Below are 21831 nucleotides of genomic sequence, written 5' to 3'. Positions count from 1 at the left end.
CACTACTGTAAAGTTTGACCCCGACTGGCCTTTCAAAACAATACCCACACACACTCCACAGACTGCAGCTCTAACACATATTGTCTGCTCTTTCAATGCACTCAAAAGTTTAAAAAAGTTGACCCTTTAATGACACACATTGTTTGTGTTGTTCCACTGTACATGCTCCCAATGATGGACTTTTTTATTACAAAACTATAAACCTCTGTTTTACCAATCGAACGTATCTCAGCCTGATGCAGCAATTGACTTCATACACTGTTCAGACTTCTTTATACAATGTAATTTCCTCTAAGCTGATATTTCTGGCTCATTATCCACACTGTTATTGAGTGTCCAAGCATTGCTATAATGTATGTGCACTGGCTAGTGTGATTATGTACAGGGGGAGGACTGACACAATCATTCAGGACATCCCAGGCCGCTAATTTTGTTGGCTAACCTTGTCTGTTGAGTTAATGGGTACCAGACTAGTTATACATTTGGCCACTATGTTCATCTGGGGGGGGGGGGTTAACCATTTTAGCAATTGCATGTTATTACAGGAGACAGTGGAGGCTACATGTGTCCTAGTATTTAGTCTTAGCAGCTAATAAAACATTAGGTGAAAGGTGGTAGTTTTCCAGTGCTCTCTCTCTCTCTCTCTCTCTCTCTGGTTACAGGTCTTCACTTTTCTGACCGTTGGTCACACAGTGGATAGCTAGTGTTATTGATGGCCATTATCAAAGGCAAAGTGAATGTAGACGGATAGGGCTGTCAGGAGCAGCGCCGCAACAGTATGGAAGCACACTGTGAGCCGCATCAGTTCAGCGATGTAGCCGTCACGCACACACGAGGTGATGCAAGAGGTCCGTCGACTCATTCCTGCTTGTTGTATTATCGCTGGTCAAGTTGAGTGTTTACGGCACGGGCCAAAACGACCGTCGTGGCCATTGGGAAATGACCCGCTGCTACTGATGTGCTGCCTGCCACTGGTTATGTATTAGACATGCAAACATAGATGAATTGCATTTGAATTGTTGTTTTGTTTTGTGATTTTTTTTTTTTTTTTTTTTTTTTTTTTACAAGAATTTTGGAATCGACTCGAGCTGCACAGCCTGGTAGAAGCAGATCAATGTCATTGCAGTAATATGTTTACCCATAGCTGCCGTGAGGCAAAACTGAAAAAGCATTGATTTTAATGTTATTTAATTGTAGCTAATGTTCTCTGCACACATTTGCATAATTGCAAAGTTAATTTTAAAACTGGTAACTAGACAGAAAGTAGAAAAGTGTTTACTTTGCTTGTACCCTGGCTTGCTGCGTTTGTATCACATAATGATATCAAAACATATATGGCACAATTGGTTTTCTGTTATTAAATTATGTTCAGGCCTGCTTCAGTGAAGTCACTTGGGCAACAACGGGATTCCCCCTGGGAAAGTTTAGCCGAGGTGGCGAGACACCCAGATCTTCATCCTCATCGATCAGTGGAGTCGAGCAGACAGGAGATTACACTGCAGCCGGATTATTTTCTCTTGGCACTGTAATTAGTTTAGAGCAAAAGGTCTCAGCTGTCCTCCAGCTGATTGAGACCCGTCATAAACTCGCACTGCTCCTTATGAAGAAATGAAAGACTAAATGTACGGGGGTCATGAGTACATCCGCATATTATCCACTTTCTTTACATTCCTCCCTGATTACATCTTTAGGCTTGGCTGCCTTTGCTGCCTGTAACCACATGACAAGTCCTTACACTCCACACTAATACAGTAATTGGTGGCTTCAGTGCTCATCTGATTCTGGTCATTTTCAGGCTTGGCGGCTAGTTGCCGTGGAGAGGAGGGAATATGGAGGAAGGAGGGAGAGGAGGGCGAGATTGAGTAGTTGATGGCATCCTGGCTTCTGATTGCGCGTGATTCCCCCCTGGTTCTAGTCAGCTGGTGTTACTTTGAAATTACCCCCTTTGCATGTCATTACTGTGTGTGTGTGTGTGTGTGTGTGTGTGTGTGTGTGTGTGTGTGTGTGTGTGTGTGTGTGACAGAAGAGAACAGACTGAGCAGAGATAGATGAATATCCCGCAATCTATTTCATATACACTGACCTTGTTTCAATTGCTACTTCTACGCTGAGGAAAAATTCATTTGGTTAGGGCATGGGGAGAAATCATTTTAATCCTCTTAATAATGTTTTTCCTTATCTCCTGCCTTTATTCTTGCACTCCCGACTTTTCTCCATATTCTCCCTGTCCAACCTCACAGCACAAATGGGTGTCAAACGGATTTGATTCATTTTGTAGGAGACATTTCTCTGCCCTCCTTTTTAATTGTCTGCTTTAATTTTTGTCCCCGAGTGCTGATAATGAATTCATTCAGTCGTCACGCAGGCAGTCGCAAAGTGGACAGCCGGTCCGTCTCTCGAAAGGAAAAAGATTACACTTCAGCCGTGACATGTTTCTTATTTTATTATTTCTTTAATTGAAAGATGATACAGAGAGTGTTTGAATGGGAAGGGGTATACAGTGCGTGATTACATACCTTTTGTTCGTAACTCTCAGAATATTACATCCTCGCAATTTTCTAGTCAATCACTTGCTTGATCTCTCTCTCTCTCTCTCTCTCTCTCTCTCTCTCTCTCTCTCTCTATACCTCTCTCACTCTCCATGTCACACAACTGCAAGTGCCTCCTGGCCCCATTTCCCAATTAGCTGCCACAATTAGGATAACAATGTAGTACAAGAGAACTGGGATGACAAATTTAGCAACAATGGGAAGAGATGAAGAAAGAAACTACCTCAGTTTTTTTTTTTTTTTTCTTCCTCTTTTTTTTTTTTCCTCTCCACTTTCTCTCAGCTGTCGGTCATTTAAAATACACTTTAATTTATGTCTCTTATAAGATAGTTATGGCATAATAATCATCTAATTCTTTACGTGAACTCGTTCCATAACTTCATTTATGTTCATCGTGTTCATTCAGTGCCAGTGGGTCAACATGTGTGTGCAAGCGTGTGTGTGTGTGTGTGTGTGTGTGTTCGCGCTCAGCACATAGAAAAAAAGGCAGCCAGGCCCGTGTCATCTACCTTTGGCCCCCTCAGTGGGAGTGTGTGCCGTAATGATGCTGCACTGGGCTTTGCTTTGTTATGTAATCCTCCCACCACTTTGAAACACCACCACTCTTTATTAGAAGCCTTGTATTAATGTAGGTGTGCGCATGAGTACGCACACATGCATGAATATGTGCTCGTGACGCACGCATCCATGTGACCTTATCCTCATCAATGAGATGCACTTTACATCACAATCAGGCAGAGCGAAGAAATATTTAGGCGTAAACATTTCCTTAGCAAGGTCCTGAGGGATGTGTTAGTCTTTTATCTTCCTAGAGGCGGCAGGAGCGGAGATACCTTTCATTCGAGTGCTGTGTGCTTGAAGATGGGATTCTCCCCCAATTATGCTCCTATCCTTCTAGTATATCAGACTAACAGATCCACATGGTAAATAAAGGGAGCCGGTTTCAACACGAGTTGCCGTTAGATTTGTTTATATTGCTCAGTCTGCCATTACTTTGTGGTAACTTTTGAAATAAATTCATGTAAAACAATACACTCATATGATTCCCTCTGTAAAAATGAATAAACTGTCTATTTAGGAGTCTGTAGTACATTAATATGCACTGTTTTATTTTTGAGAACATTTTTCCCTTCAGGAACAACTGTTGTCTTTTGAAAAGAAGTTTCTCTCACTGTGTTCCTGAGAGCTGCTGAGCCGCTGCACCGTGGACTTGGTGTGAGTCCGTTTTGCTTGAGGACAAGACCCAGTTAACAGAGGAGTAGGAACTTAAAAAGGGAGGACTGTGACCTCTGATTTCAGCCAGCCAATAGCCAGGGGAACCTGGATAACACCTGACCCATCTTTTTTGCCCACTGTTGTACCTCACGTCCATTTTCACAACGACCAAGGCGATGTTAAAACGTTTTGAAGTTCCAGCCTCTTGAATATTTGTTGTTGTTCTTTGTCTTATATAATAGAAAACTGAATATCTTCTGGGTTTGAACTGTTGGTGAAATAAAACAAGCAATCTGAATCCATCACCTTGGGCTTTGAAATTCTAACTGGTATTACTTGCCTTTTTTTTTCCCACACTTTATTGATAAAACAGTTAATGAATTGAGAAAATAATTGGCAAAGGTTAGCGAACCGTATTATCAGCATAAGTGAACCAATCTGATCAAAAGCTAGATACGATAGGCCCAGCTGCATCTGTGTTTGTTGTAGCTGGGGGTGAGTGACTGACCACTTTTTTTTTTTTTTCATATCGTGTCCCTATTTTTGTATTCAAGTCCAGTTTTTGCTCCACGGGCTTTAGATGCGAACACAGTCATGGAGAGGCGTAGTAAAATAGTTACTGTCGGTAATGAAAGTATCACTGGTTTATGTCTGACTCATTGGTATTTCTACTGTAGGCGGGTTGTGCTGCACTCAAGCCACTTGAACTACGACTCCTGATGGGGATAAACACCACAGCCAGCACACACATATACACACACACACACACACACACAGTCCTTTCCAAATCTTCGCTCTCATTAAAAACAAAAGACAGACGGCAAGATGAAGGCAAAAAGCAACGAATGCTGAGGTCTGACTTAAGATACGAGGCATATAATGTTCAGGATGAGCTGCTGGGGTTGTTTCAGGTTGACACTGGTGGCACCTTGCCATATTATTCTGCCACAGTGTGGATTCAGGCTAGAAGTAGATTATTAAGTGTTCTCCTGCAGTATTGATGGCTTGTGTAGGGACTGCTGCTGCAGCAGTGTTGTGGTTGTCTCTCCTGTCCCCTGGCTGTTCCTGACTAGCTGACTGGGGACCGGCTAATTGGAGGAAGCCCTGGAGGAGCACAGGAGGAGGAAAGAGAGAAGAGGTAGAGGAAACGATGGTGGTGGGAGATGTCAGGCATCATGCATCCTCTGCATTTAGACTGACTCTGCCTACAGTGGAGTATAATACAGCATATCTACAGTAATGTGGCAGAGAGCCGCTGCCATGACGAAACGATCTTTATTGTCACAGTAGGAAACTTTTCTTGTTATAACACATTAACTAGGTGTGTAGTTAGAACAAGAATGGTGGCAGCGCAGCCCTTATTTCCTTCATACAGTGACCAGTGTTATCGCAGTGATGTAGTGTAAGTGTAGATGCTGACGAATTATGGCCAGCAGCATCAAATATCACCTGTAGCATCTACACTGCCCTTCTCTCTCTTGGCCATATTGAGCTTTTGTGTCCATCATCTAATGCCCACGGGTAACCATACAGTATGCAAACCTGTCAATGCAAATTTCACAGTCACTTTGTTCTGAGTCCACAAGTTCATCTACCCACTCCACTGGGGCGCCACCATCATCATCATCATCATCATCATCATCATCATCATCAACCCCAGCCTCTCCTACCTCTCCTCCCACCTGGACTATTTCTCATTATAGGAGGAGCAGAATGTGGGCAGGGAAACCCAATCCTTGCCCTCATTAACATCCAAGACAACCACCGAGTGTGTCCAAAAGATTCAGTCGATAGCTATTTACACTGTAAGAGACAAGATTTTGTGCAGCTGGGAGGGATGTTTGTGTGTGCCAGAGAGAGAGAGAGAGGGAGAGAGAGAGAGGGAATCAGAGAGGGAGAGAGAGAGAGGGAAGCAGAGAGAGAGTGCAGGGGAGAATGAATAGAGCAAGGTGTAAGTCTTTCTTTTCTGCCCTTGACCCCCGCGCTGCAGATAAGTGAAACCTCCACCTTCCATCTATCTCTTGTTTTCTCTTTCAGACCATCATGGAGCAGTTCAACCCCTGCTTACGGAACTTTGTTGCCATGGGGAAGAACTATGAGAAGGCCCTCGCCAGTAAGTACTTTTTTTTTTTTTTTCTTCTTCTTTCTTTCTCATTTATTTTCTCTGTGGTCCCTGTTTCGCTGCAGGTTCAGGCACACAGCCAAGCCAGCTCTCTCTCTCTCTATGTCTATTTCTATTGCTCTCTTCCTGCATGTAAGAATCTATCTACCTATCTTTTCCTTCTGTCTTACTGAAAAAGGACAGTATTTATCTTCCTGCCAAATGAGCAGGCCTTATCATGTGGTGCACAACCTCTGGCACGGCTTCTACACTGTAGTGGAGGTGTGTATTCACGGAAACACAAAAAGCCTCTAATCTCTTTGCAGAAGTGAGGATGCTCACTCACTGACAGCTCACTGTCAGCAGTCAAATTCACAAATGGAAATGTGTGGATACTTGGCTACTGCACCCTTTTATTTCTGGTTTTATTTGGTAACTGCCCCCCCCCCCCCCCCCAAGAACACCCCTCATCTTTAACACAGGGCTGAACGCCCTCAGTCCAACTAATCCAGCAATTAGTGGGGCCTCTCCCCCCTCCCCAAGCCTGTGCTTTTTCCCCCTGACACACACAATAACTAATCCTGGCCTTGGTGTAGGTAGGAGACAGACTGGTAGGGACTCACTGAGCCATTAAAGACCCACTTTGCAGGATTGGCTCTGATTTGCGGGGGCAGGCGATGGGAGGACATGCTTCCACCCATATGGTGCAATCACTGAAATTATTCAACATCAGAAATGCCAAAAGGGCTCCATGGGTAGGCTTGCTAGATCTGGGAATGTTTTTCAGCACAGCAGTCAGTCGCTGAATCTCACGGCGCTTGGTAAGTGTAAAAGCAACAGATGCATACAACTGAATGAGTTCAACGCTGCCTACCAAACACGGCCGCGGAGCTTGTTATACAAGTCCCCCGGCAGCACGAGGAGGACGATGCAGGTACAGGAAACGATGGTTGTCCTGATTAAGAGATGAGTGGTTCTTCCTCCTCTTCTCTAGAGTGAAGCAGGAGTGATGGATGAGTAGCTCTGAGATGAGCCCCTCCCCTACTGATCGGCTGTCTGCCTTGCAATCAGAGAGCTGGTAATCCTCTCCGTCTGTCGCTGTGAGCCCCTCACCACACATTTCATTAGATAGAAGTAAAGTATCCATATAGAGCCAGCTTATCTTCTCAACCATCCTTCAAATGCAAACACATGCCCGTGCACACACACACACACACACAGCAGCAGCATCAGCAAGAAGAAAGTGTCCGTTGCTTGGAGATCTCTTTGAAAATCTGCTGAAGCTCCCACCATCTTACTCCCTACCACATATGTGAAAACTCACATGTGCACACACATCACATCCACACACACTTTCCACATCAAGCAAGGCAGGAGGTCTGTTTGGCATAATGAAGAGAAATGATGCTCGGGGGGGGGGGGGCACTCGGCTCTCAGTTCTCAGGTGTTTCCCCCAGCAAGAGAAGAAGGTGGAAACACGCGGCGTCTTCTGCCGTTGACTCAGCTGTAATTGGGATTAGCATTAGCATATGTCCCTCAGCCTTGGAGCAGAGCTGCGAGGCTTCCAGCCCGGGAGACTTCCTCTATATCGCAGGGCTGCATCTGTCTGCTGGAATTAGCCTGCCTCTGCCAGGCTATTGTTGCAAATGTGTCTCTCACCTGGCAGCTGTCTGCAGGCACAGGGCCCATCTGTCACCTGGACCGCTGTTGAATTCACCTCCAAAAAAAAACCAAAAAAAAAACCAGTGGCCATTATTCAGTGGAGATGGGCTGATTGGCAGCCCTGTATGGCAGTAGGGCAGAAATCACTGGGAGCTGACTCTGCCCTGTGTGACCTTTGTTTGGCCAGCACAGCAGCAGTCGGAATAATAAGGGCTGAGGTGGTTATTGATCTGGGCAACCAGGAGTCCTCGTGATCTTTATTTAGTCAGCGAGAGAGAAGGAGAGATAGGGCCTGCTGATTAGGATTAACCTCACAGATTGTTTTTGTGTACGCTAAAGATCTGGAGTAGAGGTCAAGCTTTTTGTGTGCGTACCACTCTGCACATGTGTGTATGCCGTACGTGTGACACCTTGTTGTGACCCACGACTGCATCCGTTTACAGCGGTAAATAAAGCAGTCGGGTAACACCATGCATTTTTACGGGCATGTGTATCCCTTGAATCGACGCTATAGAGAGAAAGTTCTTTTGCTTGCCCCCCTCTAATGAAAAGTCGCGGTGTGGCGTCGGCCACACAACAGCATAACCTGAAACCAAAAGTGCTGCTGAGGGGAACCCCGGTAGGTGGAGGCCTTGTCTACGCAGGTGTGTGAACTTTAATCAACAGTCTCCCCAAATGACTGTGTCACCCTGTGGTCCAGTGTTCAGACATATTGACAGAAAAAGATGAAATTGAATGGAAGTGGCCAGTGGTTAACAGCATGGCAGTGCTATTTCCTTGGTGAGATAACAATGTTTTCTCAGAGCTATTGGCTGGCAAAGACTTTTTTTCTTCTCTTTTTTTTCGGTTCATTTGATCACAGATCAAAAAGAGCGCAGGAATGAAGAATGCCTCTGTGCTTTTTTTGGACTCAAACTGGCCCACCTGAATTACCACACACTCCCACCCAGTCACTCTGTTCCACACTCTTATAAACATCATCCCCACTAAACATCTAAACATATTACACGCCAGCATCAAATCTTAATAGACTCACTACAATGTGTGGTACATATGCCACCAATAGACAAGCTCTTAAAACAAAAAACAAAAAGCCTCTAAATATTAAACCTAATGCTCAGACACACCCTGGGGTTATAATAACCCAACTTCTCTTCTCATTATAACACTGAGCCAGAAGCAAACATAACAGAAAAGAGTTTTTAGTGGTTGTGCAGCTCACCCAGCAAGCACAGATTATTTGTCAGAAAATAATTTCCTCTTTGCAATCAAGCATGCAGAGTGCCAACTAGATGATGTTGAGTAATTGCGCGGCAACATCAGTGTTTCCTTATTTTCTGATGGCAAGAAGCTGTGATTCAATACCACTGAGTTTTCACAAATCTTAAATGTATAATAGTATGTCTTTTTTTTTTTTTTAAATTTGAAAAGACCTTTAACTTGATTTTTTTTTTCTTTTTTTTTTTGTTCTTCTTTTTTGCTTATAGATGTGACATTTGCTGCCAAAGGCTACTTTGACGCTCTGGTCAGAATGGGTGAACTGGCCAGTGAGAGTCAAGGATCCAAAGATTTAGGTAAGTGACTGACATATACCTGATAAACTCTTTTTTTTTATCTTTTAACTCTTTTTATTTTTTTCTTCTTTTTTGCTTTTTCTGTCTTTTTTCTGTCTTGGTGTCGCTCACACTGAGGTTCAGCAGCAGCATCAGTTCTTTATACAGTTACATACACGCACACGTCATCTAACATCAACTTTGTGTGTAAAAATGTGGCAGGGGAAGCCAAGTAGCATTCAGAGGGAGTGTGTGGGTTGATAGAGGAGGAGTTTTTTCTTTTTTAATTAGATTTTTTCTTTTTTTTATTTTTACTGAATCATTGTAGTCTTAAGCAGTTTGTTGTCACACTGTCCTGGAGGAAATACATTTTTTTTTTTTTTCAATTCATGGGCCTCCTTGTGTCAGAGAAATGTCATCAATAGAAAGAAATGGGTAACAATTATGAGTGCAGTGCTGTCAGCACAGTGAGTTGGGAGATGAACATCATTTATTTACGACAGTATCAGGCAATACGTTGTCATGAAGATAAGATTTTAGAAAAGCCTGCTTTTTTTTTTATATGACTGGTAGGAGTTTGCCAATTTGATGTGTTTCCAGTTTAAGATGTATTGATTCTCTGTGTGGTGTCAGTATAGCAGATGCCAGACGTGTTGCACCTTATGTGATGTGTGTTTGTCCTGTCAATTAGGTGTATGTGTGTGTGTGTGAATGTGTGTGTGTGTGTGTGTTTTCATTTTACAAATGTAAAGGTCAATTGAAGAAACAACACCTGGTCCCCTCATAGTGAGTGGTTTCCCAGGTGATCGGTGTCTGTGAGTGTTTCTGTGTTTGCTGTCGCCAGCCCGTGGGGAAATCAGCTCCTGTTTGAAGAGATTCCCTTTGCACTGATTGCGCTTTCGACAGCTTGATCTGCGTAGAAGTAGCTGTTGATTTGACGGGGCCTTTGTTGCAGTGGAGCTGAGATCCAGTTTGGGTTTCCTCCAGCCCCGCCAACAGGGACTGACATGAAAGTGCTCTCAGGATGTTTTATTCAGCAAGCGGCCCTCTCTCTCTCTCTCTCTCTCTCTCTCTCAATTGCTATCTCTCTGTCTTGCAGCCTCTGTGAGGTTTTCCATTGATTCTGAAGTTTACAGCAGTACCTCCATGCTGAAACTGAGCCCCGCTTACAGTAGCAAGCTCCTCCAAGCCAGACATCCTCAGCTGAACTTGTCACAAAAAAAAAGAGAGCAAAATGTTCCTGATCTAACTGACAGCTGATCTAATCTCTCTTTTGCAACACTTTGCCTCTAACAGCAAGAGATCCTCTATTATTTTACAGAATACTCATTTTCAGACACTCTTAAATGTGTGTTTGCATTTCTGTGTGTGCTGGTAGGTGAGCTGACTCCCTGTTACTGTTGCACATATTGGTGAGGAAAGCAAAAATATACATATATATATATATATATAGTGTGTTTGTGTGTAAGTATATGAATGCACTCACCTCTTTTGTCACAAGTATGTATGAGGGAACTGAAAACTGATTCCATTTTCAAAAGCCCTGCCTGGAGGAAGATCTGCATGGGACTGGTGATTTGAAATGACTCATTGTCCTGGTCAAACGACTCATCTCGTCCGTCTTCATAAATGTCTCTTCTTATCTGTTTGCATGAGGCTACAGCACTGTCTGAATCGCTTTGTGCAGCTGTAAGTTGAAAAGGAAGGTTGTGATGTAGCTAAAGGAATTAGCTCCTGTTGTTCAGTGTCATTCTCTAGTGCAATGTTCCAGCTACACCCAGCACTCCCCTGCCATACCACAGCGGTTCCCAGGGGAAGGATGTGTGCTGTTTTATTTTCCAGCCACCTGTTTTTTTGGATTTTTTATTTTTTTTTAAGTCCATTTTTGAAGTCCACATCCTGTGGTCGATGCCAGTGCCTTGACCTCCTGTCTGACCATGTGCAGGGGTTAGCGCAGAGCTTCCTGTTTGACTGATGGGAGCGCACAGAAATATCCAGAGATTAGAGGAAAAGAGAGTAGTGGAGGTTTGCCCAACAAACCACAGCCCGTGCGCTTATAATATATACACCATATGGTATGAATGGAGGCATTGTTTTCAACGTAATCTTAATTTAGAATGAGCTTTTAAATCTCCTGTTATTAATCTTGTCCTAATCTTATTTTCCTTAAGGGATGTTGCCATGCAAAGTATTTCAATTGTTAATTATAAAGTGTGTGAAGAAGTCAATTTTTCACACTAACTTTGTGTCTCAATAGCTAATTTCACCTGCTTTTAATGTGCGTATCGATGGAGATTTTGAAACCAACTTTGCATCCCCACTTAGATGATATAAAGGCTTGAAGAGTGGTATATTTTGGTCTCCCAAGCCTTTAAACTCAGTTTATTCTATTTTAACTCCAACCAGGCTCCACTATACTGTCCAGATTTGGAATGGCCTGACTCTAGAAAGGGATAGAGATGGACATCACATTAGGAGTGACCTCATAGACACTATTTTCCCCTCTATACTCAATCAGATCAGTAACATGATTGACAAGTTTGCATCGTGACATACGGAGCTGATTGGCTGATTATCCTAAAAAGACACATAGTGACTTGTTTCTCTGGCCTGTCTGTATGTACACACGCTCACACACGTGTATGTGCGTGTATGAGTTTGAGCTCTTGTTGCGCCTCTTTAAAGCCTGATAATTCCACAGCGGCTCAGTAAGAGACGGGCTGCAAATGGTCCCACCTACACACCTAAGAGTCGGCAGCTGCTCTCCATTTCTTTCTTCCTCCCCCCTCTCTTTTTCCTCCTGTCCTTCGCGCTCGCTCGCTCACGCATACACACACACTCTCTCACACACACACACTCTCTCTCTGTCACACACACAGACACACACACACACACACACACACACACACACACAAATATTGTGCTTAAAACGGGATGAAATTACCTCGTGATATAATGCCCTCTGTTGCTGTTTTCATAATCAACACATCAACATGCACTGTACTTGAGTCTTAATTCATTCCTTTAGAACACAGTTTGTTCCCACAGGAATCCACCCTTGTATATGCATGCTTGTTTTCATGCCTATTATAGTTACATGGTTGTGTGCATTTTCTGTGCATGAATCTCCTGTCATTTCTATGTGTTTATACAGTACGAGTGCTCTTCTAATCCACTTGTGTATATCTCTGCCTGAAGAGAGTCTCTCTCTCTCTCTCTCTCTCTCTCTCTCTCTCTCTCTCTCTCTCTCTCTCTCTCTCTGCTTCTCTCTCTCTCTCACGCCAGCCCCACTACTCCCACACACTCCCTCCCACATATCCTCCTCTGGTTGAGCTAATCATCGCCTGTCACTTTGCCACCCACACACACACATGCATACACATGCACGCATGCATGCTAACACACACACACACACACACACCTGCTCTCCCTTCCTCATTCCCCTCTCTTTCCCTTCTCTCCCTCTGTTTGTGCCATCCTCCTCTCCTTTTATCCCTCTTCATGTAGAAGGAGTGAGCACTTATATTACCTCAGTGACATTTGTGGCTTTTCCAAGCCTTCCAGGGAAATGCAGGAAATGGAGTTTGTGTGGCTGGAGATATTTATGACAGTCCTAACCAACCAGCTCTGCTCCATTGTGTTTATGTTCCTCTGAACTAAGAGGCTCCACGCCTGCAGCCATGGAGACATGAACTCCTCTTTTTGTTTTGATTTGTCATCATTCCTAGAGCTCCTTTATCTTTGTAGTGACTGACAGAAGCTCAACCAATCAGCCAACTGTGCCGTTTTACAAGACGCTTTTGATTGGCTCAAAAGTCAGGTGACTCAGCTTGCTTGCATTCATACTTTTTTTTTTTCTTCATATCAAATCAAAATTCACTTCAATACCTTTATTGTCATTGTACAAGTTACAGGTGCACTGAAGCTACATCAACTGACGAATACAAAACCATATCCAATATAGGAAAATGAAAACAATTAAAGTAAAGGGATTAAAAAAAAGTTGACATAAAAGACAAAAGGAGGAAGAATGTATCAGTATATAACTGTATGTACAACATACAGATACAAGTAGTGTGTATATATAGCACAAAATAATAAAATAGTGCAGCACTAATTCAACCAAATGAATTAGTTTGAATTAATTTAAACACAGCCCCCTACCCTTAAACTTTGATACATATTTAATGCACAAAAGCTAATGTTATTGTTTAGCAGTTTCATTTTACAACGTCAGCAAACAGCCCTTATCCCTGTCCAAGATTTTCTCCATGTATCCAGGTATGGCACTCAAATGTTTTGGTGTCATGATTATCCATTAATCAGTGTGGCTCACTCGTTTTCTCCACTTTGCATTTCGCTAAGAGAAGAACAATAGCCCGTGTGGTATGTAGTGGGTCTGATGGCCAGTGCATTTTAGGAATGCCACCTGCCGGACTACAAGGCGCTGTCTGAATAAAAGGGACAGCCCTACAATGTTGCTGTCAGAACACACAGAGTTTAAATATTTCTTTTTAGATATAATCACATATAATCAGATATAATGCACTGGTGCAACAGAATAGCAAAGCTGTCATACCCTACATACTGAAGGCAGATAGATTTCTGGCTGCAGGCTTGTTTTTCGACTCGCTGGTATGGTCAGCCTGTTCTTTTAGTGTCCTCAGGTGAAGTAGAGTTGAGAGCTGCTCTGTGCTCGGCTGGGTGTGTTCCATAGTTCTGTCCTACATGGCTAATGTTACACTGAAGAGTGAAAGTACTGAGGACTATAGCCTAATTCTAACACATGTACAGAGCCCGGCCATGATGTGTTATACTGAACTATACTGTATGTTGAATTGCAGATGGCTTCCCTTCATCGTTACCTCTAATTAACAATAAAATAAACTCTCTGTCGACCATTTGAAAGAATAATCTGTTTATAAGAACCCGAACAGGAATGTGAAGTGCTTACAGTTCAGTCTCCCCAGCCAGAGGAAATCAAATAACTTTCTAACCTCTTATCCACTTGTAACCTTGCTAATTGCCACGTTTTAATAACACATGTATGATTCAGCACAAAGATGTGTCTTTTGGGAAATTACATGCATTAGGAAAAAAAAAAAAGAGGTTATATTAAACTGTAACTCAAGCAATGGATTGCTTAGGTTGCTGCTGGGGAGAGGGCCCATTGGGAGGAAAAAAAAAAAAAAACACTTCATAGCCCGCCCTGTAAAAAGGTTCACACAGGGAAAAGGAGGCTGCAAACTGATGTAGTTAATGAATCTAGGACATTATAAATTTCTGCGGGTAAATGGAAGCTGTCCAGGAGGATGAATGACATGTCTGTTGTTAAGAGCAGAGGTTAGCAGTGGCGGATGAAGTGTATTTGAATGAGCAACCCACACCCGAGTCCACACACTGTATACATGCATCTCTCTCTCTCTCTCTCTCTCTCTCTCTCTCTCTCTCTCTCTCTCTCTCTCTCTCTCTTTCCCCTCTCCATCGCTCTGTCTTCAGTCTGGCCTACCTCTCTCCTCCTCCAGCACCTGTCCCTGTTTAAATGAGAGCAGAGGAGCTCTTTTCTTAGCTCTGTGCCACCATCCCAGGGGTCCCTGCCTTCTCCTGCTCTATTTCTGAGGCACGCAGTGCATGATGGGAAGCCAGTGGCCCCCACGCTCTCCGTCTACACACATTCACATTGCCCTTCATTTGTTCGTGGCAGTGACGTGCTGAAGGTGAGCTGCGATGGACATGAGCAGGAGTGCACAGACATCTCTCTCTCTCTCTCTCTCTCTCTCTCTCTCTCTGTTTACTTCACATAAGTACATGCGCGCACACACACACACACACACATTCCAATGCACACTTGTCCGAATAATTGATGTATTTACTTTCTTAACAGGTTAGGTTGGCATGCATCAACACAGCACTATAGTCAGTGCCAGGCGAATGTGAAAGTGTGGTCAAACCAGTACGTCCACATTTTGGATGATTTAGTGTTGTGTTGTGTGCAAACAATGCAGACATTTTTGTAGATGTGTCTCTTTTCTATAGTGGAAAAAGACTGAGATCTGCAATGTCATGGTTGTATAATATTAGACATTATATGTGCTGTGCTTTGCACATGTGAAATCCAATGTGTATACTGTGTGTGTGTGTGTGTGTGTGTGTGTGTGTGTGTGTGTGTGTGTGTGTGTGTGTGTGTGTGTGTGTGTGTGTGTGTGTGTGTGTGTGTGTGTGTGTGTGTGTGTGTGTCAAGTCTAATAGTGGCATCAGCATTGTCTTTTTTTTTCTTTTTCCCAATTTGCACTTTCAGCATTCAGTACTTTGAAAATTAATTAAAATCTAAATTCTGGAGTCAGTCTGCACACTCCCGTGTTAGTCTCAGTATGCACACATGCACACAGTGTTAGGGCCATACAATATTGATGACATGTTCCCGGAATGTAACAGTTGTGACAAGAATTGTAATATCTGGACTCGGGCTGCCCTCACCTAGGACTTTCCCTGTCAGCTGGTTGGTTCAGCCATTTGTTGACTGATCGTTGTACTGCTATGATATTAATTCAGTTATTTAATTTTTTTTTTTTTTTTTGGAGGGAGGGAGGGGCATCAGAAAATGGTTTGAGCCCAGGGCTGAAACAGAATGTTATAAGTAACATTGTATAATGCTGTGCTGTACAAAACATCACACAACTTGTAATAACAACACCATATAGAGAGAAACACACGGTTTGCACAAATGAACACAACATGCCGTTAGCGAGGTAATTTAGCTTCCCCAGTCCCCACAAACTTTAATATGAACCTAATAGCACACATATTCATTTATATAGGCTATCTAATTAGAGCGAGCGGCTGTGCTAATTGGCTAACGTTAGACTACCTACATCTTTGAGATGATAAGGCATGTTTGAGGTGGATAAATGAGTGGTGAATGTTTGCTTGCAGAGTTTTCATGTGGCCTTTTACCCTCTTGAAATGATCCCACACTTTGGGTTTCCTATCTCCCATATGTGATTACTATCTAATAACTGCAGAGACCACCCACACAAGCAGTGTCTCTCCATGTCACCACTTCCTGTGGAGTTTTTTTTTTTTTTTTTTTTTTCCTGCAACCAACCAACCAATTAAAACTTGGTCAACTGCGACTCTTTTCATCGACTAGCATTCGATCGACTATTAAGGAGCAGCCGTAATTTGCTCCTTAAACGCTGAACAATTTGATGTGCGACCTGATTTGCTGAGTAAGGGCGCTGCTCAATGGTGGAATACCATATAGACCTAGAAAGCTGTGTGAAACAACATCCTGTCTACCATTCTCCCTTCACTAGTGCATATTCAGACTTGAATACACTGCGTTTAGACACCCTTGCTCACCCTGGTTTCTTCGGGCTAACTTGCTGGATCTAATGACACACACACACACACACACACACGCATGCATGTCGAAGACTCAGTGTGGTTTTTCACTCAGCCCCTCCTTGAATCTCCATACCTCAACAGGTAGCTGCATGACTCTGCTGTTTCTCTTATTGCTTCTACTCAAGTGCAAAGAGCTCTGTATATACAGCTTTGGAGAAGACAGCGCTGTCATTAAAGCTTAGAATGTTGTGTGAGTTCACCGCTGTCTCTTTTCTGTTACTCTGAGGGATTGCTTGTTATTACTGTATTCTCCAGGGATCTTCCCCTATCACTCCACTCTTTGCCTCCCTATGTGTTGCGCTCTCTGTCTGCTTAATGTGCCCTAAAACAAAATTTGTTTCTCTTTCATGTTAAGCTTTCTTCACTTTGAACTTCTTTCTTTGAAATCTTAGAAGACGTTGTAGCAACCAGCGGAGAGACAAAAACACCCTAGATCTTTAAAATGATTCCACACCCATTCACACACGCACACACACTCCATAATGTGTATGTCACAGTGAGAGTAAGTGTTCGGCTCTGAGTGCTGCCATCTTTTTTTTTTATTTTACTTGTCTCGCCATTACTTGACTTTCTTTCTCCCCCCTTTTCTCCCTCTATGTTTTCTCCCAAGTTTGTCAAATCAATCAAAGTGCTTGTAATTCATCACTTATGCTGTCAGCGACAAGAAAAAGCAGTTATCCAAAGGGGGTTTTGTGCTGCAGTAATCAAAGTTTCTCTCAAGAGACATCCTTTTTTTCTTATTTTATTTTTTTATGAGAGTTGAAGTCATGACCCACAATTGCTTTTGCAGCCCTGTGCAGGTTTCTGAGAAGTTATTAACCTTGTACTGTAAAATAAAATCTTTCTTTTCAATCAGGGGAAACCATGTGAACAATGTAAGAGAACTTTATATTTCATGTGAAGTCGAGCTTTAGATGCTGTTTTTAGCTGTTATTTTCCTGGTGTGGTAATCCCTAACCTTGCTGAGCCTGACTACATCCCATGACCTCAGCAATATGATAAATGAAGCAGCGCACTGAGACATGCCTCTGGACCAATCAGAAACATGCAGCATGTTAAGACATATTGGCTATTATCAGCTTTTGCTTAATAAGAAAGCAGGAATTCATGGACTGCAGATCAGATATATTATAAAACATTTGGTTGATGTTTCCTTGTTGTTAAGCTTCATGTTTTGCTTTAGCCTAGTACATAGCCCCACTTCTGGGGCAGGGCCTTGTACATAAGTGTTTATTGTAATCACTTTGTTAAAAAACTACAGCTCCCATGAGGCTTTAACAACCGTCCTCTGACTAAGATTCATCATGACATATGTTTTTGCTCTTCTTTTATTTTATCTTTGTTAAAATGGTGAGATGTTTCAGTGTAATCGCCCCTACAGAAACACTGTGTCATGTTTCAGCTTTTTGCTGCTACAAAACGTACTGTGTGGTTGAGGCTTGTGGAACAGCAGCTTAAAAACAGGACCGGGATTGTTGCTCATTGATACCAGATGGTTTGGATTTGCTGTGCACTGTACAGTATTATCCGGCAGACAATGCACGGCAGCCTATACCTGAGACCTTCTTAGAATAAATGTAAAGATTACTTGCAACATTCCTTTGGCCCACTTCTCTTCGGCAGTCATACGTTTGTCCTGTTAAAGCCTTCATTATGGCCTAAATGCATGACACCATTGCTGGACAAACTTATATTAGGCTACTAGGTTGAACAGCTGTGATGGCTGAGTGTCCATTTTTAGTAACATGTCATATACTGTGTATGAGTAGTTTTGAGAGGCTGAATTCAAACTGTTTCTCACGTGTGTGTTTGTGTGTGCTCAAGAGATGAAATCTAAGCTAATCTAAACTTCCCTCACTCCCAGACTAACTGTGTTTAGCTGTTGTTATTTCATGGGGTGTGTACGCGCACACATGTACACAAACACACACATGCACACAATCACACAGCCACCCAGACTCTCAGCTATTATCTGCGTCTCGCACATTATCCCGCTGCCGCATTATACTTGCCCACTTGTTTGTATCCCCTGTGAATTAGGCAGGTATTAACACCTCTGTACTTTTTAGCCACACACTGTGTGTACACACGCACACACACACACACACACACACACACACACACACACACACACACGTACATGTACTTTACACAGACTCCCCAGGTGGGACTCACTCCACTTTCCTCCCCAGGGAAGTGTAGATGCTGATGTAATGCTAGCTGATAGTAAGGGGTGGAGATCTTTGAACAGCGTTTTGTAACACAGCACTTTGCAGCTGCTGCCCCTCATCTTGCAACTTCTCCCATGGCAACGACCCTAGCATTATCCTGCTTCCATGACAACCCGTAGTGAATCCGGCTTGACCTTCACCAGTGATTCAGTGTCTCTCCATCCACCTCCATTCTCTCCCTCCCTCCATCTCTGTCTCTCTTGTTCTCTCTGTTCAACACTGCAAACTTCCACTTTTTATTTTATTTTTTTCTGCACCATAGCCCACATTCTGTTATTCAGTTTTTTTTTTTCCTTTCTTTTTCTCTACCTGTGTGGGTGTATCATTGCTGCGGTTACACAAGCAGTCAATACATCTACACAAGCTGATGTCATACTTCAGGGGACAGTCTGTTCATATGCACCCAGGTCCTGTGTCCATGCTTCCTCCTCTGACTCAGTGGTTTAAGCTAACGGGCGTGTGGCTGCTTGTTGCTGTGCTGCAGGTGTAGATCAACCTAAGCTCACCTCCCAACAAAGGGACTATTGTTTTCTCTCAACCAGGGGAAACAGGCGTGGTTGAAGTGAGCTGGGAAATATTGATACAATAATGAATCTTTGAAGGTTTATTTACCGGTGTGTGTCTGTGTGTGTGTGTCTGTGTGTGTGTGTATGCGTGTATGCGTGCATGTGTGCATGTGTGTGTGGTCATGCATATGTGTGCAAGAGGGTTTCGGTGCGTGTTCTTGATTTTGTCACTGCAGCGATCGACCTGTCTGTCATGTAGCTGGTATGCGGATATCCGTGTCAGGCTGGTAGCTCTCGCATCAAGTCTCTCAGGTTGTGTCATGCCTGCCAAATATTTCCTGTACGAAACAATAACATTGCACTACACATTCAGATTTTCCACATTATCCCTCTTTATTGATTCTTGATTGAATTCTCTGCTGTTAACTGCTTGTGAAGGATGCAGTCCAATTTTCTGTTACTGTTGTTGTGTGATATGATATCAGAGTTGCCATGGTAACTATTTGCATCTCCAAAGTGTGATTTATTTATTTATTTATTTATTTTCATCCATGCTTTGGCATCGTACATTGTGCAGTAATGAAACTGCAGATGACAAGATGAGATCTGTCGCACATTCATTCATTCTTTACCTTTCTGGCTTCTTGCAAAACACCCTGTCCTACTGCCAGTTTACTTGGTGTGTGTGTGCGTGCGTGCGTGCGTGCGTGCGTGCGTGCGCATGTGTCTGTGGTACAGTGATGGCTGCTCATTTGTTAATTGATCCAGCTAGTTGAAGCCACCAACAGGATGCCAGGGTTTCTAAGCCTGAAGGGCTGTGATCAGGGATGAGTATCTGTAAGCTGCTTAGCGGGCCTGCTGGGAACCGACAGGAAGCTTTGGCCTGCCTCTCTGCTCCTGTGAGGTACAAGATCAGCAGGGAGGTTGCACCATGGGGAAAAAGGCCTGGCTGTCCTGTGTATACAGGACTTGTAGGGGCAGTGACTGCACTGAATTTAGCATGTAATGGAAAAAAAAAAAAATCTGTTGTCATTATGTTTGATTTTGCTGCACACACTTCACACACGTTTCTGGGAATGAACAGGTCAACAATTGGTTCGAATAGCATTTTACTAATTTGCAAAAACCATTATTAATAGAGTTTATAGTTAAACCCTTACTTTGGAAAAACAGTGACAATGATTGGCAGTATTTAAAACATTGAACAGATGGTTTATATAATGATACACTATAATGTAATTGTAAGCAGATATAAATGTTTGTTGATGTATTTGTGAAGAACTACACATGTGGTCACCCTTAATTAAAGGCTGGTGTACAAACAAATAAGGAATGACAAAGTATTAAAACATAGTTGATATGAATGATATGACGTGTATCTTTATAGGAGAAATGATAATTGTTGTAAATCAATAAACACTTAAAATGTCCTTATCTGCTTACAACTGCATTATGGTGTGTCATTAACCAGTCATTGGAATTTACTATATACATCTTATAAATGCTAAATAGAGGGGTTAAAATAGAGTGATACCAACTTAATTACAAAAAACTACTAAAGTACTTTATCAATTGTATTGTTTTGCTCTTGTTGTTGTATTGCTGTATTGTACAGAATGTTAATCACTGTGCATAATGTATTTTCCCTGCCTTATATAGTCTAAAGCTACAACCTGCTTCACTGCGTTTATGCCCCCTTCCTTTTTTGTTTCCTCCTCCGTCACAGTCACTTCAGTGTCGTCTGTCTGCAGCGATTTGCATTGTACGTGCTGTCTGTTGAGACGGAGACCACTCCAAAGCCCTTTGGTGACGTCTATTTCGTCTGTTTCTGAAACCACTTAAGCAGAAGTTCTTAATTTCACTGATGAGGCATTTTGAGAATGAGGTTGTGAGGTGGATGTACTTTTACAGGTCAGCTTTCAAATGAGGACACTGCAGGGGGTGGGAGGTGTGTGTGTGTGTGTGTGTGTGAGAGAAATTAAACAAAATAAACACTTCACTATGCAGCTTATATTCAGCCACAAATGTCCAGGAGTTTTTTTTTTAAGACAGTTTACTACAAAGTATTAAAGGTCCCATATAGTATAAAGTAAGATGTCCATGTCTTTTCTTTTTTTTTTTTTTTTTAATTATAAAACGGGTCAGGTGCTATATTGATACTGTATCAAAGTGTGCAATTCACAGACAGAATTCACACAGCCTGACTTCTGTAACTTTGTGATGTCATAACAAAACAGTCACAACCCCTCAGCTATGCCTACAGCACATCCTACCTGCTATAATTTTACTTGATCACCTAGAAAACAGACGGACCTGTTGTTACCAGAGCTCCAGGGAGAAGCCCGAAAGGGGAGATGTAAAACTACATTGAGATGGTTTTGGGTACTAAAAACCACAAGGATATATTCTTATTGATATCGAAAACACCAGAAAATGTATAATATGGGACCTTTAATGTCTGCAGTAAGATGATGGATCATATTTTGTCTAGCTTTCTTTTATTGACAGATGTATCTGTCCCCACTCACTTAAGTATACTCACTAAAATCAATATACAGTATTTTGAATATAATGTTTCCTGAATAATTAAATGCAATCAATACAAAC

At 42.6% G+C, this 21831-nt stretch overlaps 1 protein-coding gene across 4 annotated transcripts in view; it reads left to right on the top strand.

The window, feature by feature from the left end:
* The window catches only part of LOC111227031 (brain-specific angiogenesis inhibitor 1-associated protein 2-like), a 52985-nt gene that overhangs the window by 7996 nt on the left and 23158 nt on the right, over window positions 1–21831 (top strand). For all 4 annotated transcript variants that reach the window (XM_022752389.1, XM_022752392.1, XM_022752388.1 and 1 more), the window contains exons 2-3: window positions 5802–5877; window positions 9015–9101. In XM_022752389.1, coding sequence (XP_022608110.1) covers window positions 5802–5877; window positions 9015–9101 — 163 coding nt within the window. The remainder of the gene's footprint in view (window positions 1–5801; window positions 5878–9014; window positions 9102–21831) is intronic.

The sequence above is a fragment of the Seriola dumerili genome, unplaced genomic scaffold, assembly GCF_002260705.1.
Source record: "Seriola dumerili isolate Sdu_G_001 unplaced genomic scaffold, Sdu_1.0 BDQW01000169.1, whole genome shotgun sequence".
Taxonomy (NCBI): domain Eukaryota; kingdom Metazoa; phylum Chordata; class Actinopteri; order Carangiformes; family Carangidae; genus Seriola; species Seriola dumerili.
Note: the sequence above shows the minus strand (reverse complement) of the source record. Positions and strands in the feature narration are given on the sequence as shown.